This window comes from Plectropomus leopardus, chromosome 23, assembly GCF_026936395.1.
Source record: "Plectropomus leopardus strain MGB_pleo_1.0 chromosome 23, ASM2693639v1, whole genome shotgun sequence".
In the NCBI taxonomy this organism is placed as follows: domain Eukaryota; kingdom Metazoa; phylum Chordata; class Actinopteri; order Perciformes; family Serranidae; genus Plectropomus; species Plectropomus leopardus.
Genome location: NC_142198.1, coordinates 9,090,224 through 9,112,754, shown reverse-complemented (window position 1 = coordinate 9,112,754; position 22,531 = coordinate 9,090,224). Strand labels below are relative to the sequence as shown.

The 22,531-nt window shown below is 40.1% G+C and overlaps 1 protein-coding gene across 2 annotated transcripts in view; it reads right to left on the bottom strand.

The window, feature by feature from the left end:
- The window catches only part of pcxb (pyruvate carboxylase b), a 356,057-nt gene that overhangs the window by 295,446 nt on the left and 38,080 nt on the right, over nt 1–22,531 (bottom strand). For both annotated transcript variants that reach the window (XM_042512173.2, XM_042512174.2), the window contains exon 9: nt 20,838–20,921. In XM_042512173.2, the coding sequence (XP_042368107.1) occupies nt 20,838–20,921 (84 nt within the window). The remainder of the gene's footprint in view (nt 1–20,837; nt 20,922–22,531) is intronic.

Genomic DNA, 22,531 nt, shown 5'->3' with positions numbered 1-22,531 from the left:
TTATGCAACAGTGTTCGATTCAGAAAGTTGCTGTGTTAAAAATGTCGCGCTACATCATCCCGAGTCGCCGTTGAAGTGTTGCTCAAGCACTCATTTACATAGTTATGTTCACAGGCTTGTGTGTGTGCGTGTCTGCTACTTGCAACAAGGAACCACAAATGAACGTCATCTAAAGTTTATATTTGTTTAAAAAATATCTCAGCTTGATCAATACCTGAACACAATTTTAAGATCACATTTCACCACAACATTGCATCCCTGTGTGCACTGCAATGCACAGAAAGCTAGCATAACTAGCTATAAGCTAAATGCAGCTAAAAACAAAAACATATCATTGGTTGACGCCTCACTACTTTGCCATAGCACTGAAAATAGATGAGGCCAGCTCAGCTTTGATTTGTAACTTGTCATGCCCGTCCATAGCAACAAATATTGGATGTTAGTTTGTAGCTTTGTGTCACCAGCTTCCATGGACAATGACTTGTGCTGTGTGGCTTTCAGTGTGAACACAGTGTAAGATTAAAGTTTAAGACCGTTTCATTGCAATTCTGTTGCTAGGTCAACAGCTTTGGTCCCTGTTTACTTCCTGTCAGCTGCTGCATTAACAGGTATTCCAACAGGAAATACACATTATATATCTATATACCTATATCTATAGGCTGACTCTATGATTGCTGATGTGATTGTGGTTTTCTTACTCAGATTTCAAAACTAACATGTACAACATGCAGACAGGGACTGAATAGGCATTTAACTACTTAAGGAGTAGCTTCACTGTTTACAACTGAGCCCACAGATGTAAACTATTAGAAAAAAACTAAATGGAGTCCTAAAAGCTAATTGGTGTACTTTAAGAATGACTGCAATAGATCAACAAAATAAACACTGGCATAGACCGTCAGACAGAAAGTGTATATGGCCATTAAAATGAATTTCAGATGCACTGATTGAGATTTGCAATAAAGAATATGTGCTGTATTTTCTCTGTGCTTTCAAGTAGCTATTTGTTTGACAAACAAATCAGCCATTCTGTGGCTGAAGACGAACTGATGTCGCAGTCGTGACACATCAACAGTGATGTGGGTAGAAAAACAATGTATCGATCAGTCGATTTTTCTCACATTACTGAGAGATCCTGTGAACCAAATGGACGCTGCAAGGCCATCAGGCAGCGGTGTAATGGGAGTTGTACATAGTCTGGAAGCAATGCAGCCATAAAGTGCACATACAGAAGCCAGAGAGATGAAAAGGGAGAGAAAGACGAGAGCCGCATAGACAGATTTTAAATCAATACAGCCACAGAAGACACCTAACAAGAATTTACAGTCCACGTGTGGACACACAGAATTGTGGGCTCATAAAAACTGATGTTTACTATCAATTAATTTAAAAAAAAGACATCAAGTGCAAAGTGCAGCCATAACTGTAGATGTACTGAAGGGACAGAGACAGAAAGCAAGACTCTTCCCAAAATAACAGCGCACGGTTCAGGGAAAGTTTCTGTGGGCTGATTTGCTGTCAGCAAGGCAACCCAAACTGTCATTTTTATGACACCATCAAATAAACTGCTATATGCTCAGAGTATATGTGTGTATGTGCGGTTGGTTTTCACATCTTATGCCACATATTGTTTTATTTTCTCTTCTTTTCCTTTACCTTCTTGGCCCTGTAACCTTTACCTGTCCACCAGCATTTGCTGTCTCTTTTGCCTTCAAGTTTGTGTTTTGTGCAGAAATCTCATGTCCTCAACTCTGACCTTTTATGAAATGTCACTGACAGCTGACTGCCACATGAGAAAATGTTTGTTTCAAATCCCTGCAACCACGCCAAAAATGTCAAACAATAAAAACTTTTTATAATGCTTAAAAACATTTAAGTCTATAGGGTATTATAGAGATAAAAAGAATTTAACACCTAATCTTCTGTTCAAGAGGAAATATTGAGTGCCGTTATATTTAGTTTTATGGATTTTATAGACACTTTCCACTGCACACTCCAAAGCAAGAGACAACTAAAAAAGAACACTTACACGTCAAGTTTTACAGCCTTAAAAACTTCTACCAACTATCACTACCTTCCATCTTTCATTCCCGCCTTCTTCCTCATCTCTCTCCGACATCTGCGATATGAGACCATAACGTTTTATAAGAGTCCTTCGGATTCTCTGCCCCTTTATTGCAAAAGCCTGCTCTCCATCTTTGTCTGCTCGTTCAAGCCTTATCCCTCAATCTACTCCTCTTCCCACTGTTCAATCCACCACCTCTCCATTTCTACATGAGTGTTGCTTTTATGCTGGTATGACCATTTTTTCCTGAGGTAAACTGCCACTATGGCTACCCCACAGGGTGAGGTTACATATAAATTTATCACGGTAATCCAATTTCATCTCTGCTATGCTGCAGGTACCCTCAACAGCACGGATGTTGAAAGAATAACACAGTTTACACAGTTTACTAACTACAGTTAGTAAACTGTGAGAACAATCTCTGAACAGGACAGTTAGAGTTTTACACTTGGAATTATAGAAAGACTATAAAATTTTAGAATTTAAAAAAGGATTATTTCAAACTTCAAAGCTCAATTCATAAGCAATGAATCACAAAATGAAAACAAAACATCTTGATCACTCACTGTTGGCTGGCTGCAGTATAGGTCCTTCACCCTGCTCCCTCCATGTTAGTGAATGGGACAAGGGCAAAATTAAAAAAGCAAAGTGCACATTAAATAAATTAACCCTAAAGTTGGTGTCTGTCTTTGAGGGTCGGTCTTATCACCCTGAAGTATGTTAAAGTGTTCAGGGGGAGTAGATGTCAGCTGTTGACAGTTGTGTGTGCCAGTCGGTCTGCTGGCATTCAACGGTGCTGCTTGCAGCTGGTCAGACGGGTGCATGGGCAGGATACCGTGGCGATCACTACTGCACAGGCATAAATGACCTCACCAGTGCAAGCGGCCAGTAGCTGTCTCTGGGATATTTTGGCTATGTATTTGTGCAGCAGGAGGAAGTGAAGACTTGCTGTAACTGATGGCAAATGGATCTGCATTTAGAGTATAGTGCCTTTCTAGTCTTCTGACCATTCAGAGCGTTTTTACACCACACGACACACACGCACACACACATTCACACACGGCTGGGCAAGGATAACATACAAAGTGCCACCTGCTAATCAGTAACCATTGTCATGAGCTCACATATCATCATGAGCAGGCAACAGGAGCAATTTGGGGTTTGGTATCTTGGCCAAGGATACTTCAACATGCAGACTGTAAGAGCCGGGGATCAAACTGCCAATCTTATAATTAGTGGACCACCGCTCTACCTCCTGAGCCGCAGCCACCCCCATCTCCCCACTGGGTATGATGAGTAACTTGACTTTAGGTAGGTAGATATAGCTTTTTAACTGACTACTTGTTACTTGTTGACACACTGAATACATAATCATGACCAAGAAGACACAGGATTAAAAGGACATTTGTTTGCATCAGTACTTTGCAAACAAACTACCAAATCAAAAAGGAACCAATAAGCCATGCCAGTTAGCCAGCATGCACAATTTAAGGACCTGGGAACTGGTACAAGTAAATGTTTCTGTATGCAGCCATCCTTCAAGAGTAAGTAAAGCCCCAAACCACTTTCTTTCAGTTGAAAAGCAACATATATGGGTATTTAGTAGTGTTGATGATTGATTCAGGCCCAACTCTTGACATCTGAGTGCAGAGTATTCAAAAATCTGCATATGTTGTATAAATATGCATAGTGACTGCCTTCTAAAGGCTGAGACCTGTGTGTGTGTGTGTGTGTGTGCGCGCGCGAACGCGTGCGTGCATGCATGCATGTGCATGTGTGCGTGTGTGCGCGTGTGTGCGTGTGTTTGTTGGCCTGTGTAGACTTGGTTATTTATTTGATTATTTCCTCCAGTCTTACACCTCTCATAAATCAAGAGAAATGGTTCCATGTGACTCTAGATATTGGCCATCCTCTCTGGTGGTGTGTGTGTGTGTGTGTGTGTGTGTGTGTGTGTGTGTGTGTGTGTGTGTGTGTGTGTGCGTGTGTGTGTGCGCGCGCATGCGTGTGTGTGTGGGGGGGGCAGGAACTTTTTATTAAAGCTGCCTTTATTTCTATTACTTGCCACTTGCTAGTTTGGATTCATATCTCACGGTTTTAACAGTAATAACATCATTTTAAGGAAGTCTTGGAGCTATTTCATTGTATCTAAATCTAATAATTTTCACATTTGGGAATGCTGAAGTCATTCAAATTAAGTTTGTGATTGCTCTAATCAGCATGAAATCAATAACTGTGGTAAACTGCATTTTGAAAGTTCCCAATCATGCTTACTAAATGCTGATTCTGTTGAACAAAAGACAAAACTGGAAAGGCCTTCAGACTTGACTCAAAACTTTATATCCCATGAAGTGATGAGTGTGTAGTGAATTCAAATAATCGCACACGTTGCCGGTCAGAATGTCAAGACTGTCTTATTCTGAAAGTTTCCCATTACCACTACATCTGACTTCACCCACTTTTCTTAAATCCCTCTTTTCACATCTTACTTACACCCTGCTACATTTTAAGGCTCCCCCTCTCTTCACTGCACCTCCCTGATCTTATATTTTCACCTCATCCACCCTCTCCCATTCTCCGCTCATCCCTCTTCCCAAATCTCTCTTAATATAGGGCATTATTCCTCATTTTTGGATAAGTCAGCCAGTCATGCCTCCCCTTTCTCTTCCACTTTGCTTTCATTTCTCTCTCTCTCAGTCTCTCGTTCTGCCCTCATTCACCCTTCCCTCTGTCAGCAGTTAATGGAAGCATAATGAGCTTGTTGTCTATAAAATGATGAGAAGCGGGATTGAATACAGCTGCCTAATGATCAAAGAGCACCGCAGAACACACACAGCTGGACAAAGGCGGGTGAATACATTCCTGTACACAAATATGAGCAATGACAACATGCACAGATTAATGTTTGCCCACGCGCAGAGGTGTGTCTACTGAATCACAGACACACAAATGCACTAAAATCTATTCCCAGTGGAGATACACGATTAGTAACGAGGACCCAAAATCAGGCCAAATGCTATTTTTCTTCTTCCTATGCTCTCGCCACAGCTTCCTCACTCCAAGCATGCCTCCCTCCATCTCACTCCTTTCTCCATCACGCCCCCGCCCTCCTTTATCTCCCTCTTTCACTCCCTCGTTCTCACTCCTTCCAAAAGGTAGTCAGGGCAGAAATGGGTTTTCTACTTCATAAGACTGCAGTTGTGTGCATGTGTCCACACACTGCTTGCTGTGCGTGTGTGTGTGTCAGACGGAGATTTGGATGTAGTCTGAGCAAAGACACCCACACTGCAGCATTTGACACAGCCGGAGGGAGAGAGGAACTGGGGAGAGAGAGAGAAAGGAGGAGACACAAGGGAAGGAGAGACGACAAGAGTGGCAAGAAAATACGAGGTGGAGGGGTGATTTGGGGTTTGTTTGTTCCTAATTATACATGTGTGACTTGGACATGTGTGTGCGTGTGTGTGTGTGTGTGTGTGTGTGTGTGTGTGTGTGCGTGTGTGTGTGTGTGTGTGTGTGTGTGTGTGTGCCTTGTATGAATCCATTTCCACAAGAACGTGTATGTTAAGTGTCACTACAAAATACATCAGCCTAATGTATCCTGCGTGTATACAGTATGCAGCATTTGGATATGTGTACATCACTGAATGCACGTTGTTAAGTGCCTATCGGCAAACACAAATATATTTCCATGTTCCTGCTCTCAGTTAGGGAATAGGGCATACATATTTATATTTGCAGTTTTTGTCCCCTGTGTTTGTGTGTGTGTGTGTGTGTGTGCGTGCGTGTTTCTGGGTACTGTTTTTAACCCAGAAATAGCCAATCCAATGCAGACCCTGGTGACTGTAATTCCCAAATCCTCAAGCCCATACAAACAAATCGGTCATTCGTTCCTACCCTCTAATATGACCCACAGGAGCGTTTCCAAACTTAGCGCCCCTACAGGTGGCACATCATCAACACATCCTCATAGCTGAATGACAGTATATGACTGTTAACAGTTACCGCTTTAAACACTATGGGAAATGGTCACAGTTGCATCAAATACACTTGGTTAGGTTTAGAAAAAAGACCATGGCTGTATTCTTTTACGGTTTTAACTGGTGGTATTTTGAATTACTTTCTGTCTTTAAAAAAATAACTTTTAAATAACTTTAAGATTACTTTGTTTCCTTAATTTTTTCAAACACTTCCAACTGACTACATGTGATGCAGCGCTGCCGTTTTGAACTGAATTTTTGACGCCCTGTTTCTATTTATTCCTTTTGCTTGCATTGAAAACTCTGCATTGGATGAGGAACAGCTGTTTCATTAATTTGAAATAAGGACTTTTCCACACTGGCTAGAGAGAGATCGCCAGGGAGGTGACAGCTTCTGGTAAACAACCATTGCCAATAAAAATCTACTTGCTGTCAGCTATATTGTGTGTTATTTGCCCATCTTTTAAGTGGTTACATCTCCAGTCCAGCACAAAGCTGATAGGTACGGGGTTTGTATGACGTAACAGAGGTGCAGGTTAAATGGATTAAGTGTCGGCAGAATTTGACACTGACACTACTTGCTTTGAGGACACAGTTTATAATTCATATGAGGGACACATTTCCCATTAACAGATTTTTCAGAGAAGTGTGTACAGTGCACATTTAGGGCACATGAGTAAAATGTAGTGGAATATGTTTTAAAAGTAACCCTCTTTAGACCACTCCTATGTCCACTGTTGCTCCTGTCATTATTATTACAGCCACTAGAGGTTGCCGCCTAACAAACGTAAATTTGGGGTCTAATTAAGCTGTCTGTACAAACAACGTGGTGGTATTTTGAAGGAGGACAGTCTCGTAATTCAATAATTGCTGGGGGATAAGACTGAAATCAATACCATGATGGTAAAATTATTTTTAGACATCAATATGCGATATAACAGACTTATGTAATTGACTGTATTCCACACTAATGCTTTAATACAGACAAAATTCTTCCACACAACTAATATTTGTAACTGTTTCATAACAATTTGCTTAGAGTCATTCATCTAAACAATTAAATCCCCTACTTTTTATCCCCTGCATGTTTCACATTAAAAACTTTTCATGTCGAAGCACAGCTAATTAACTATCTCACACACACACACACACACACACACACACACACACACACAGACACACACACAAAACCCTGACAGAAATACAGGAAACATTTGCAGCCGCATTGTGTTAATTGCTTATCCACACTCTTTCACACCTCTATTTAGAATTCTGAATAGCTTGTAGTATAAAAAATGCAGCAAAGCTTCAGCTCTGAACTAAACATGCAGTACAGAGTGAGAGCAAAACAGTGAGAACAAGAGAACAGTGGATGATTGGACAGGAAACCGCTGATGGGTATGTCTTTGCACAGAGAGTGATGGTCAGACTGAGACATAACTTGAAAGAGAACATATGAGTGTAAAAGGAGGAAACAAAGAGACAAGTAAAGGAAAGAGACAAACAAAAGAGCGAGACAAAATAAGAGAATGTGAAGACAGCAGGGAAAGTATGTCGACTTTAGACGCCCCATGTGCATAATCAGGGAGCTACACTATACATGGAAAACTGCTGATGCCAGGGAGTCTGTTCATGTGTTTGTGTGTGTCCACTCGCGTTTCATTAACAGCTCTTGCTTTCTCACAGAAGTTAAAAGGATAGGTGAGGGAGGAGAGAGCAAGTGAGGGGGAGGCAGAGCATGGCCCATTCTTCTCTTCCTTCTCTTCACTGCACTTTTCAGTTTCATTCACTCACGCTTTGTGTGTGAGAGAACAGAGAAAGTGAACTGCTCGTTCAGTCAAAACACTCTAAAAACTTTTCCCGTCTTTCCAATTTAATTTCCCCATAGGCAAATTCTCTTTCTCCTATCTGTCCTCATCAGAAAAATTCTACTTTTTACTGCATGCAGCAGCACATTACGGCTACAATTCTTCTGCCTGCGTTAGAGGATTTTTTTTTTTTAGAGAATGCGTTCCTTGTTTCTACTTCCAGTCCTCAGAGGGCAGAGCTGGCAGGAAGCAGGACCGTCGTGCTCTACAGTGGACTCATTTAGATTTACTGTACATCATTAGGATGCTAAATAAAGGAGTAATGTAGTGCAAGCTCGTCAGTGTTGCAAAATGAGGCCTGACGGGAAATCAACACCCCAATGTGACACTGATGATTTCATTACAAGCTAAAGTGCAATTTACAAGCTTCTGCCAAAAAGTAGCCCAGCACGCCTGTCAGTAGTCAGGGGCTAATGTCTTTTTGGCAGCAGCTCACTCGTTAATCCAATTAGAAATTAACAAAACGGACTGGATGTCCTGACTGCAGAGTTTAATGTCAAATTATGGGTCACTGTGCTCCAATACCAGACCTCAGAATCAGACAAAAGCAAGTATTCAGTAAAAGTATTTAGAAAAACTGCCAGCTCCTGGTGCTTTACCTTACAAAAATAAGTTATTCCATGCGGCAACCATACAAAATGAATGTTTATGGCCGGCATCTGTGGCTAAGTTGTAGTTATAGAACAACAGAAACACAAACTCATTCAACAAACAATGCCACTGAGCCTCCAACGAGCAATATAAAGTTTTAGGATTCCTAAATAAATTTCAAATAGAGAATTTGTATACTTTTGTAACCAGTGCTTGTCTACAACTTTTTTTGCAGCAGGTGTCAATAGTTAATTTCTTTAGTAATCAACACACTCAGTAGGGCTTGGTTGCAGAGAGTTGTGGTAGGCTTTAAAATGATTTTCATTTTGTTCTACTGAATTTGAGTGCATGTTTTTGGGTTTGTCTTCAGGGACTGGGCCTGTAGCAGTGTGGCTCATGTAGATAAGGCCAGCCAGTCCAGTGGAGAGCTCCTCTACCCACAGTCCTCTAGATTGTGGCTTTAGTTTGTTTTTTTTCCTTTAACAACATAACACATGTTCAATAGATCCACATCCACTCCCAAAACTACTGCTGTCAAACATTTCACCCTACTATTTGTTTGCGTTTATTCGGACCAATTTACCGTGAATAAATGTACTTTAGTATTCAGCATATCCATGAATTTCCTCTTTTTGTTCCAGCCTAAAGGTCAGACCAGATTTTGTCTGGCAAAATGTACCAGTATGGCACGGCAAAAAGCGGGAAGGAAAGGTCAAGGAGCTACAATGGCTAGCAGGCTGACAACAGCATTTCGCAAGTTGTGAGTAATACAGCTTCTTATCAAACACTTCCTGTGCCACTGTCCTTGCACACACTAAAGCCCTTCAACATCCCTGCCTCTATGTACAGGGAAAACTGGAGACAGTGGTGGAGGCAGGGCCTTGTTCATTCCTATGAAAGTTGGTCAGTGGTACATGGAGCCAAATAAGCTCAATTTTTGCACTATGAAATTGGACCTTCTGTATTGTGGGGCCTATAGAGGGCCTATAGAGCAACTAGAAACGTATGGAGGCTGAGTGCCCGATCCAACCAACTGAGTGGCTAGTTTCCAGTTTAGTGCTGCGCTTACTGGCATGGGAATGAAAATGATTTAATCGTGTGGCTCTTCTAGACTTTCTAAATGCTATATGACCAAATGGATCAGATCTTGATAGTTAAACAAGTCATTGTGCAAGAGAACTTTTACAGATGTCTCTTTCTCAATGTAAGTCTAGTAAGGGGGGAAAAAAATGTCCTTTTGGGCCCCATGGTATCATGTAACAGACCCGGGCTGTGTAATTTAACAGTCCGGGTAAATTAACAAGGGCTCATTAAGTGTCATTAAGTGTCCTGGTAAGCTCACCTTTCTTTATCTTTCTTCCTTTTTATAAAAATCAGGTTTTCAGTCATTTTTCTTACTATATATAAGGTGCAGATTCTGTATTAAAGAGACAGGTGCTAAAACAAAGCGTTTTAGACAGAAGGTGCACACAGGCATTATCCGGCAGACCATTTCAGAAAAATAATCTGTTTTAACATTAAAGCATGTAAACATGTTCAAGAAGAAACCCCAAATACAAGTATGAACCTAAAAATTTGCATAATATGGGACCTTTAAATGCAGCCATAATTAATAATATCCGAGCTTTTTCTGATTTAACATATCAAACTCTCTGATATTTTATTAGCATTTTTACATCACTTTGCTCTTATGCTTTAACACAGTGCAAAGACGCAAAACAATCTAACTTTGGAGAATTTTTAGGTGTAATAGAAATAAAGACCGACTTCTAAAAGAGCATGCTCATTTTGCAGTTTGAGTACAGATATCCTGCTTCTGTAACAGCCACTGCTGTGACCATATATTATTCATAAGCATGCACTTTTCACTGTTCTTTAGTGTTGCTGCTGCACAATGTGATACAAACAGTGCCAAAGCTTGCTTGCTGCTCTCTCCCACCATTTTCTCCTCCATCCTTCCACCTTTCCCTTGGCTCTAATTTCAGAAAGCACAGTTGGCTTGAGTTTCCCCCCAGCTGGCGGAAAGAATCAATACCTCCCCTCTTTTGTCTTTCCCCTCACTTCCTCTTGTCTCAGCCCCTGCATCCTCTGACCATCTCACTTGGTTTCTGCATACTCTGCCTCTTTTTTTCACATCTCTTCATTTCATTAACAGCAGGTTTGTTTTCTTCCTTTTCCTCCTTGCACCATCCGTTTCCCTCTGCTTTGTGTTTTACTGTCTCTTGCTTTCTCTTAAATCTCCCTCCGTATAGACCTCCATCCCACCATCTTTGCCTTTCTCATAGTCAGTGTTGTTTTGCTGCCTTTCACACCTAAGAGATTTCCTTTCCAAACACCTTCAAATTCATGAACATTCTCCTATACACATACTCACATTCATAATCAGCAATGAGAAAAGCACTGTCCATTTCAATATAACACTTAGTCCAGAGCTTGAATGCAGCACACACAGGCATGAAGATCCTGCAGGCATGAGGATACAAGCCACAGATGCTCAAAATAGAACCCATCCAATCACAAGTGCCAATGTCACCCTGACATGCAAGACTCCTGCACTACTTTATGCATCCTACATTACACACACCAAGCAGAAACTGTCTTTGCTTTCTGCAGACAGTGAGCACACTGCACACGTACTGATACTGACCGAACTGAAGGAAGGAATGAGTTAAGAAGGAGATCAATTAAAGGAGAGAAAGCTGTTGTTTTTTTGTTCATTTGTTCTAAAAAAAAAAATACAGTATTTAGTGTTAGCTTAAAGTTCCAGCTGTCCTCCTATTCAGTTCATTATTTTTGGTTTGTTTTATGAATGCTGTCGTCTTTCTGCAGTGTGCTTCCTTTAGTCCACTTGTCAATCAAACAGTGTGAGCTATAATGAGATATAGCTGCGTGCGCTGCGTGTTTACAGCATCTTCTATGTCTGGCCATAGATTGAATAACTATATTACAACAACAAAGACAAGAAAACTAGATCTAATCATGTGTAAATGATATGAGTAAATATTATAGTGATGATCATTTTATTCAATAAATTTCAATAAGTTTTCAATTAGAGTCCTGAAGATTCAATGACAGACAAACTCAAATATGGCAGAAATGTGAAAGCACTTATCAGAATTTATCCCACAGTCTTATTTTTATTCTCTGTGCATAGAGCTGACATACGTTATTTTTAAACTGTTTTTGTGTATTTGGTTCTAACTTGATTTTCATGATGTAGAGATTTTACACATCCTGCTGCCCTAGTTGTACCAAGTAGACACCCAGATTTATTTATGTGGTGAAATTCTAGTCAGTAGTAATTCTAGTCACGTAGTAGCTCCTGATCTGGGTGTCAGTCTTTAGCCTATATGACAGACTACATTTTGTATAAGTATATAATTTGTGTTTAAACAACCTTAAAGGAAGACATGAGGCATTATAATACTTCTACATGTCAAAAAGCACAAAAAATTACAAATTTTAACTTTACTTTTATCAAAAAACATCTGTCCACTGTCCATGTTATTTGTTGTTTTTGTTGAAAAAAAGGACTGTTAAGAACATTTTACAACAATTTTTCATCATTAGGTGATTTCTGTGTTAAGATTCATTGGAATGGGTAGGGGAAGAATGCATATAAAGTATCCTGATCAAAAAAAATGTTATGCCAATTAATTATTAGTTTATTTAGAGTAGAAATCCGCAATTACAATATTTGTTAAGTGGGTGAGCTGAGCATAATTGGCTTCTTAATGGGTTAAAGCAATCATGTTCAAAGTCTGACCCAGGGGACAATTGCAGCCCCAAAAAGCCCTCAGCTTGTCTTTCAAAGTATACTAAATGATTACCATTACATAAGTTAATCAAGCAAGCTCATTTAGCATTTATTTTCATTCACTTCACAATGGCAGGACAATCATATACTTTGTAGAAATGCACCAAGTAAGAACCGTGTAGGTAAAACTAATGTGTTCTCATAAATAGACAGTAAACAAGCAAACTAATGGTTACCTGACACCAGATATTTCCTGCAAGGTAGCCGACATGGCCACGGCAAAGACGCATTAAGTCATAAAAGAGGGCTGCTGCTTTCAGGAGCAGTGGAAAATTGAGTACTTTCTCACTTAATGAATTATGAATCATTTGCATGGGATTTTTTTTTTTTTTTTAAATAACCACCCGTACACTGCAAGAAGCCACTGGCCCCCAGGTATTTTCACATTATTTTATCAGACCACCATTCAAAAAAAGTCTGGACACTACTGGGTACAGGGATCACAAGCAAAACAGTTTGGTAACTACTGTGCTATTGGACTGGATCATCTTTTTTTCACCTTAATAGATAAAGATTTTTAATTTGTCTACTTGTAAAAGAATATATCGACTTTGGCATTATTGACCCTCCTATATTGACTAACTCAAGGAGTCTGGGAAACAAATAACGAATGAGGCCAAAAAAGCTGAGTGGCACAAAAAATGAAGAGGAAAGAAGCATATTGTAAATTTAAAGTATAAAGAATTGAATATGAAAGAGGAGAGGGACACACAACAAAGAACAACTACAAAGTAAAAGAGAAAGAACAGATGAAGACACCGACAAAGTAGTCAAGATAAATAGAGAAAGATAGAAAAACATGAGGCAGAACATAAATAAGTAAATTAGAGAAAAGAAAACTGACTGATGCATGAGCTCACTGGGAAAAAGAGAGGAACATTTTCCGTCTACCCCATTAAAAAATGCTGGTTTTCCTGATGGAATATTAAAATATGCTTTCAGGGCAAAAAGTGCTGCTAGTTTTGAAGTCAAAAATGGGAACGCACTGAGACACACATACAGGCAGGGTGTTTATGGTTCTGTAAGTTGTAATAATGTTTACAGTACACTGCTCACCTCCGGGGACCAAGTGTCAATCTGAGTTTGTGAGCCACTCCATGTCCCTGTGTGTGTGCGTGTGTGTGTGCGCACAAGTGTGTGTGTGGCTACTAGGGACATGACTCGCCCGAGTGTGAGTGTGTCATCTCTGCACTCACCGTCACCAAAGTGATTGACAGCAGAACTAATTTCACGTTTATCACCCTTGGTAGATTGACGGATGTGTGTGTGCACACAAGTGGAGCTTACAGAGGGACACTGAGCAAGAGGCCTATAGGCTGCATTTGATTTCACAGGGGCCCTGAAAGTCAGAGATTCACATCATAAGTCAGAGACCCCTCAGTCGACTGAGATTCCTTCAAGTCAAAAAGTCTTCTATTTTTTGTCAGTTTGTCTGCACTGTATGTGTTTCAGCCTTTTGCTTTCACGCTGCTCTTGGGTACCGGAAGCTGCAGACACAGAGGCAGGTGACTGGAGGAAGAGAGGCTTTGCCCAGTCAGGCTCCAAGATAACGTTGTAGTCTGCCTAGAGGTGGTGAATTTACAGCTCATGGAAACTTAATACGACAGTCTCTGGCTTTTGTTTGATATTTAGTGTTGGTAAAAACAATGCTGTTGCCTGTTTCTGATTCATTGTGAGCATAGTTAGCTTGTTTATTATATTACGCAAATGTAGCTGTCACCCAGAACATTGAGCCAAACCCTGTTCAAACTCTCAAACTCTGAATGGGAAAAAAAGTAATGAATGGTTCATACGTACTGAACAGCCAAATCTGATTTGACTGACATAATTCACAAACACATACACGTTTGATTGATTTATACACATTAGGTTTTATTATTTAATTAAGGGTTATGTCAGGCTGACACTTTCACACTATTGTCATGGAAACCATACATTCAAGACAGAGAGATTTACGCATGAAATTAGAGGACAAATTAATGTACTATGAATGTCAGTAATATCAAATGAAGTACCTCAAGGTGGAAACAGTTATATAAATATAAGGAAAAAGAAAAAAGGAAGTAAATCAAAACTGTTACCCTGCCATTTCTTGAAACATAATCACATACATTTCTACCTCTTTGAAATTGGTGACTTTCTGATAGTGTTCATTTTTTCCCATGAAAAAAAAAAAGACAAGTAGTTTCTATGGCGCCAAATTAAAACTACTTAAACACATCAGCGAGCAACACTGTTTCACTGGCATGTTCCTTAGGACCAAAGGTACTTGATACTGCCATAAATGTCGACTGGAGCACAAGATGTGCATCAATCTGCGGCTAACATTATCCCTTACAAATTCACAAATCAGACCATAGACTGTATAAATAATGGATGTAGCTACCGTGACGTTACCCACTGGTTTGTGAACTGCTATATTTTTGACACATTTACATCTTCAGTGAGAATGAACGAGTGCCACACATAGATAAGGGAATATAGAGAATTGACCATTTAGATCAGACTGCATTTACATATATGCAGTTGTACAGCACTGTGTTATCCCACTTGTACACAGGCATACACACAATTGCTTGTTTAGAGTGCTGATGAGCTGCAGAAATATTTGTGCTTTTGAGTAGTCTTAGTCTCAGGGGAAAGCGGGGAAACGAGAAGGCAGACACAAGCAAAATACCGAACACAAACAACAAATCATCTCTCCCCTGTTCTCCAAAACACTCCACCAGAAATGAGGCTTCCCTTTAAATCATCTTCCATGCAGATTTCAAATATCTGTCTCCTGTTCTCCACTCTTCATATCACACTTAAAATACAGCAGCAAATTAGAATTTTCTGCCCTTTTCCACTCCCTTCGCTACACAAGTACGCAAAAACAGGGAGAAGTGTCGTTTTTGTGGCCCGGCTTCAATGTTGTCGACTAATGTCTGCCCCTCCAAAAAAGAGAGAGAGAAAAAGTTCACCTCTCTCCTCGCCACCCAAAAAACTAACATAAAAGAGTGGGTGAGATTACGTCACATACAGTGTAAAATGCAAAAACGTCTCAATTGTCAGCGCTCGTCACCCACACAAGTACCAGAATTGAATTCCTAATTACAGCTGCACAAAATATCTCAGTGTCTCTGCCTCCTCTCGATCTTGAGGTTAAACTAATGCCATTAAACAAAAATGACACACGGTGAGGTCTTGCTGACTGATTACAGTCACCTATAAACACACACTTGCTTGTCTTTCCTCTTACACACACACAAACACACATTCCAAAACAAATGTTGAGCCAATCAGACTGATAGTTTTGTTGCCCACAGACATCGAAGGTGAGCTTAGTTAATGATGTGTGCCTATTATTTAACTAACAACCATTCCAAGGACTCATAGTGTCATTTGGATGACGTCCTGTGTGAAACATGTTTTGTCCTTCACACATGCTAATGCTTTGACTTTAAGCAGGTTCAAACTGTACAATCTGTAGACGTTAAAAGAACAACATTCATTACAGCAGCTCAAAAAGCTTCATCATTTTGGATCACAGACTCATGTTTTCCCTTTTGCTTACACTCCTTCACAGCAACTACCTCTGCCAAACCTAATCATGCTATAGAGGCCAGAAAATTGTGCAGAAACTTGCTGCCAAACTGCAACATAAAGACGGCTCCACTGGAAAAAGCCCAAACTGTGGGTGAGACGGTGCAGCACAGTAAAGGATAAATGTTAAGTCTTTAATTTGGCCAAAGGCAGGGTTGTATTACTACATCTGGACATCAGGACTGAATATAAAAAATATTCTCCACAGCAAATAAAAAACCTACGAAACCAACCAAGATCTAGCACTTCTATAGAGCCATTTGTTTGATCTGGAGAAGAAAAAAAGGCCTATGCATAATGTGCTACCACGATATGGTATGTCTAATCACTACAAAAGGGTGGATAAGCAACCAAATTATCTAACTGACCTACATGTTTCATTATCATGTATCGCTTTAGAATTTACTCACACAAAGTGAACACTGAAATCAATTTATACTGACAAGATTGTGTTGGTTAACACTTTATATGGATAGTCTGCCTACAGATATATTATAGTGTATTTGTAACATTTCAACAGCTTAGTTGAGATCCAGCTGTTTTGCATAGCATTTTGGGTAGTTACTGATTATTCTAATTGACAACATTTATGAAGTCAAACCCAGAAAAAGTCCCAGTCCCACTTTAAGACTATCCATGTTTAAACCAATGCTGAAAAAAGAGGATTTGAACTGAATAGAGGGAAGAAACAAACCTGTGATAACAAAACCAACCTGAAAAAAAAACACACAGATAACAAAAAAAAAAGACTGCTGACACACGTCCACATGAAGCATCCTTTCTCCTGAAAGCAGGAAGGTTAGAACATTAAATGTTTTGGCCATCCAGCAGTCCAGCTAAAAAAGAAATAGTAACTAATCCGTCAAGCAGCAGTAAATATGTCTTCCCTATGAATTATGCAGTTGCCTCCACTGCCAGTCAGCAACAAATAGACCACTTTTCACTCGTTATTGACACAATCATCTTGGGGCAGCCAATACAACTTTGGAGATGTCATAAGATTTGACAAATTTAATTTGAGAGACATGTTATTTTGTGTCTGTGTGGTTACAGTCTAATATAGCTTGTGCAGCATATGCACTGGGAGGCTAAACCACAGCCCATTTGGGCGCAGATGTTGCATGCCTTATAGACAGCGTGTAGAACTTGTGGATGGTTGAGGGGGGGGATTTATGCCTAAATTACGGTACCTGACCTCACTTCCAGTCATAAAAACTAATGCTCACCCAGCAAAACAAAGCACCCTGCAGTTCAATCTGCTCCAGACTGGTGCATTCAGACATTCTCAACCCACTGCAGATGTAAAAATACCAGATAAAACTGCTGCAAAGCAACACAGATATCAAAGAGGTATTAAAAAAAAAGCCAAAATCATCACATGCAGTGGATGGATGAGTGAGCAAGCAATGAAGCACCCAATCAGCGGCCCAATCACTGATTATGAAAACCTCACACTGCTACAGTGAGATGCATCATTAATAAAACTAATCAGGACAGGCTGAGATATTGCGTGGTTAAATGAAATGTCAGCCATAGTCCTCTCCCTGAAAACACAACAAAGACAACAAAGCACAGACATGGCAGCCAGACAATCAGAGGGCTGAAGTGAGAAACAAACAAAACCATTTACAAACAAGTACACAAAATCAGCTGTTTGTGTCACAGATAACACATAAGGGGCCGTCTGACAATATCTCTGATTTTCTTGTGAGCTCTGGCTTGATATCTACTCTCAGCTCAAAACCCTTTTTACCGAGAGCTGAAGTAACTTCCTGCAGTCGTCAGTGTTGCCAGGCAACTTTGTTGTCGAGGACAGTCTACCAGGAAATGCTGCGGCCTGCAGTGAGTTCAAAGACAGCACTGTGTCTCTGAAAGACTCAGATGGAGGCTGCTGATAATGGAAGATGGGCGATATGCACAGACGGCGAGATGAAGGGGGACAGAGCTCCAGCACTATGGAGCCACTATTAAGACCAGATAAGAGCCGAAAAAATAGGTGGGTGGGGGGGTGTATATGGATGAGTGTGTGTGTGTGTGAGCATTCAGAACCGAGAGTGGGGACAGTATATCATTCAGTCCATCTTTTTTTTCATACTTTGTATGTACACCGAATGTATTTTTACAAGAGTAGGAGACTTTATGATGTCGTCTGATGTGGAGGTGCAAGCAAAAGTAAGGGAGGTTGTATGTTTGCACATGAAGCTGAGAACACACACACACACACACACACACACACACACACACACACACACACACACACACACACACACACACACACAGGCACACACACACACGCACACACACACAAACACTCACGTGTGGTCCAATAGTAGTTTAATGTCTGGAACACTATGCCATTACATTTCAATGAGCTGCTGATTAAAATTAAAAGGCTCTAATTACACTGCAAATCGGACTGCAGACATTAAGGTGTCTGAGCACTGAACGAGTTGGAGTCTAAACGTCTTCACAAGAGCAGCAAACTGTGGAAAACAGGCCACTTGAGACAACATGTACCTGTTAATGTGTGTCTGTGTATGGAGAATACTCAACATTTTCTATTCTGTGAGGACCACAGAACGCATTAAAAATAAATGTCGCCTCGCACCGTCTCACACACATATATACACGGGCTGTGACAAACACACACGCATTAATAATAGCCAACTAAGTACCAAAGTTCAGCCTCAGCGTTGCTTAGGGAGCAGGTTTCAATACCTGCAGTGAGAGCTGGGTTCAGCTCTGAAGTGGAGGCCTTCACTGTGGGGACTGGCACAATGTGAAATGCAATAACAACACATAGCAGGGAAATGCAAGGACAGGAGGGAGGGAGGGAGGTGGAGAGGAGGGTGTCTGGAACAAGAAAAATGGAGGATGAGGCTGGGAGAAAGTGAGACCCCTGGTGATAATCTGCAAATGCTGCAGGTTTGATCCTTCAGCCGTGTGCGTGACTCCTCATACACATCTGTTTTAGTAGGCTACTATAATTGTAAGGATTTATCCAGTGCCAGAACAGATCAAAAAGACAGTCTGCTTTTACTTTTAGCACAGAGATCTTATGGCATTATCAGCTATTTCTTGCAAAATAAATACCTATCATGTTTTCTAAAAAATCTTTCTTTATATTAATTGATCTGCTGCTCGTAACTTCAAGTAAGTTCCACTATTTTTTTCTGACTTTCAGGTTCTTTATTATGTCCCTCAGCTTGGAACATGTTTGTTTATGCATGTGTATTAAAAATAGTGATGAATATTTTAATAGTTACAAACAAGGAGCTTGCTTTTGTCTCTATCTTATACACTTTTAGTTGCAGATTGCACACACAGCCAGTTTGACAAGCAGAAATATGTTACTGATACAGGCAATTATGCCTAGTTTGCATATATTGTATGACATGTGAAGTAAACACTGAAATCAGACTGAAAATAGAGCTCGACAGTGAAATCATCTTCTACATCTTAAATGCAAGGTTTGAAAATATTCCTCCTGCAATCAACAGCAGTGAGTGTTCTCACACAGACAGCCAGCGTGATGAAGCTGAAACGTGTCCCTGTAGTGAGTCAATCGAGGTCTTCTCAAGAATAGTAAACGGGTACGTGCGTGAGCGTGCATGCATAGCCGTACTTGCTGATACTAGTCATCCACATTGTCGCCTAAGGAGCAACATCACTCTGCTGCTTCGAATTGAAATATGCAGACAAGAGTTTGTAGCCGCTCTTAAACACACACAGGAGGAGACATGGTTCGTCACTTAAAGAAGACAAGCTGTTGTGGTTTGAATACTGCAGAAAAAAAAAATCATTACTGAAGCAAGGTCACATCACGAGTCTCACATAAAGTTTCTCTCTCTCTGTTGCACTCGCATATAACCATTTCTCCATCAGTATCATCAAGGTCAATTCTCTCTTCTTTAAATCACCATCCTCGTCTTCATCCTCCTCTCCCACTCTTCCCTCTTTACATCTATCCATTCCTCAACTGGGCCATTACCTGAAAAGGCCATTACTTGAAATCTCCTCTGAGAGATGAGGCTCGACTTTTAAGTGATGCTGTCATAGTTGAGCCAACTTTTCGGCAACACTGAGAGCAAGTCCAACTGCGATATAAATGATTTTAAAAGGCTAAATACAAGGTGAGCTTTGCAGGGAGTCATTTCGCATTTTTTACCCATACAGAGTGCACAATTGGTGACAATAATCATAAAATTGGTCTCGACAGATGCACTCCAAAACTGCTCAAACACTCATTTACAGAATTGCATTTACTGTCTGCACGCTTGACATCTATTTCCACCCATTTTCAAATTGCATTTTCATTTTCACACTTTGGCAGAGCACTAATGTCTCCCTCATTTGAATCACAGGTAGATAGAGCATTAAAATTCCTGGGGAGAATCCAGTTGTTTTGCAGACCAATTATAAACGGAAAAAAATGAAGAGCATTGGGAGTTTGCTCAGACTTCCAAAGTACTGCTTGAGCGTCCTCGCCAGGAAAGCTTTTTCAGTTTCAGTCAGCCATTTCTCTTCAAGTCTGCCAACCTTTTTTAACAAGTGGTCAAAACCCTTTGCGAGTGCAAATTCAACACGCTGACACCTGCCTGGACAACTAAAAGGAAATACTGCTTCCTGGTGAATAAGCTGCCTTAACATCATGCTGCAGCCACATGAATATTTAACAATATTTTAATACGTTGCTATTAATTTTGTACGCTTGATGATTAAAAAGTGATTAAGTGGGGCTCCGTCATAAAACTTTTTTTTCCCTCCATTCACTCAGAAGCATTTTCCCTGATGTAATAAAATGGTCTAGTTAACCTGAACCTTTGGGAAAATGCCTGTGTGACACTGGAATAAAAAAAAGGGGAAAGAGACAGCAGGAATCACAAGAGCTTTGAGCCTGACTAGTATTGGCTTCGACTCGAAACACAAAGACATACCTGTTTGGCGAGGTTGACAGCATCAGCGTGAAGTCGGTCTCTCAGATGAGGGTCCAACTGGAAAGCTGGTGCAATCTCCACAACCTTCAAAACAAAAGAATTTTATCGATAATGCCAAAGTGACTACAAGACTGTCAGTAGAAATGCAGCAAATAGTCAAAATAACAACAGCAACATATTTTAACTCAATGATTGACACTTTCAAATCCTGCAGCTGCTCAGCTTTAATAATTCATTGTCACACATGTGGTGGTATTTGGTTTAAAACTAAATTAAAATGTCAGTTTTATTCATTTAGCTTGACACTGAGGCTGGAAATGCAATTCTCCAAATTCTCTTGGGCTGCTACCCATCAGACCTCAAATAACTGTAATAATGTGCCAGTGAAGGAAGATTTTAATTTAAAATCCATAGACAAAGTGTTAAGATACAGTAGTGACAAAGCACTGTAGAACAGCACTATGCTACCCTGCAGTGTCCCTGTTAGAGTGTATGTGTGGCGGTAGCTGATGGTGGGGGGACAGCAAACTTTCTTTTTTTTTCCTTCTAAATGTGCATGTCCCTTTGTATTGTATCCCCTCTCTAAATTCTGAGGTTTTTAGGGGTCTGAACGCAGCACAGGTGGAGCTCTCAGTGCACTCTGAGAATGTGGTGAAATGAATAAAGGAATAACGTATAGGCCATATATACTGTATGTCAACAGCGCTTCCGATAAATGGTGCAGCTCCAAAAATAGAAAATCTATTTGTGACAGAAAATGTTTTAATCACAGTGGGCTGCCACAAATAAATGAATGTGCAGGAAACAAGATCCATCATGTTAAACTGCTCTGTCTGCTGTTTGGTACTGGGCAGGCGTAAAGAAGCTCTCTTTGACTTTGGTATAGAGAAATGTCAAAATATTCAAAATTTCTCCCAGTTCACAACTGATTCCCTGAAGCAGAAGTTCCACAGACTAACATTTAGTAAATACCATAATTTGTTTTCATTTCCCTACAGTAGCCATCAGTTTGATACACTATATTAGCTTCAGCAAAACAGATGGAGTGAATCATTTTAAGTGACATTCAGCCTTTGATTTGGGTGGGTGGAGTTTGCCATGTTGGAGCCTGATCTGTTTCATTCCACTGCATCAAACAAGTCAAACCATCCAAAAGAAATAATTGAATCCAATTCAAAACAACATGACCCGTGTCTGATTTTAAAAAAATTAAAAAATCACAAGAACTCAATTTAGAGTTTTATCAAATCTTATCCTCCCCTCAAAAAAACCTTCTCCGAGTAAGAATTGCACTTCCAAGATGTAGGAAAGCTAAAAATATCCTATCGTCGCTCTACCATACCTAATCTATTTCAACAAGCGGCTATTCTTGTTTCTGAGATTCAAAAAGATCTTAGATTAAGGGCAAAGGCAGATTAAGTCTCACAGAATCAAAGAGCAGCAATTCTGGCATGAACACAGCCGCTAATATGATTATCATCTATAATTTGATTAAAGGGAAAGGAAGAAAGTGATAAAAACACATGATTCAAACTGCTTTGAGGTGACAATATCTAATGAAATATTACACATGTTAATCAGCTTCCTCTGATGAAAGCATTGTTATATTAAGTGACTATTAGATTACAATTTCAATTTTCTCTCTCCTGTGGTATTCAGAAATTTTTGTCATTGTGATCAGGTGTAATACCTCA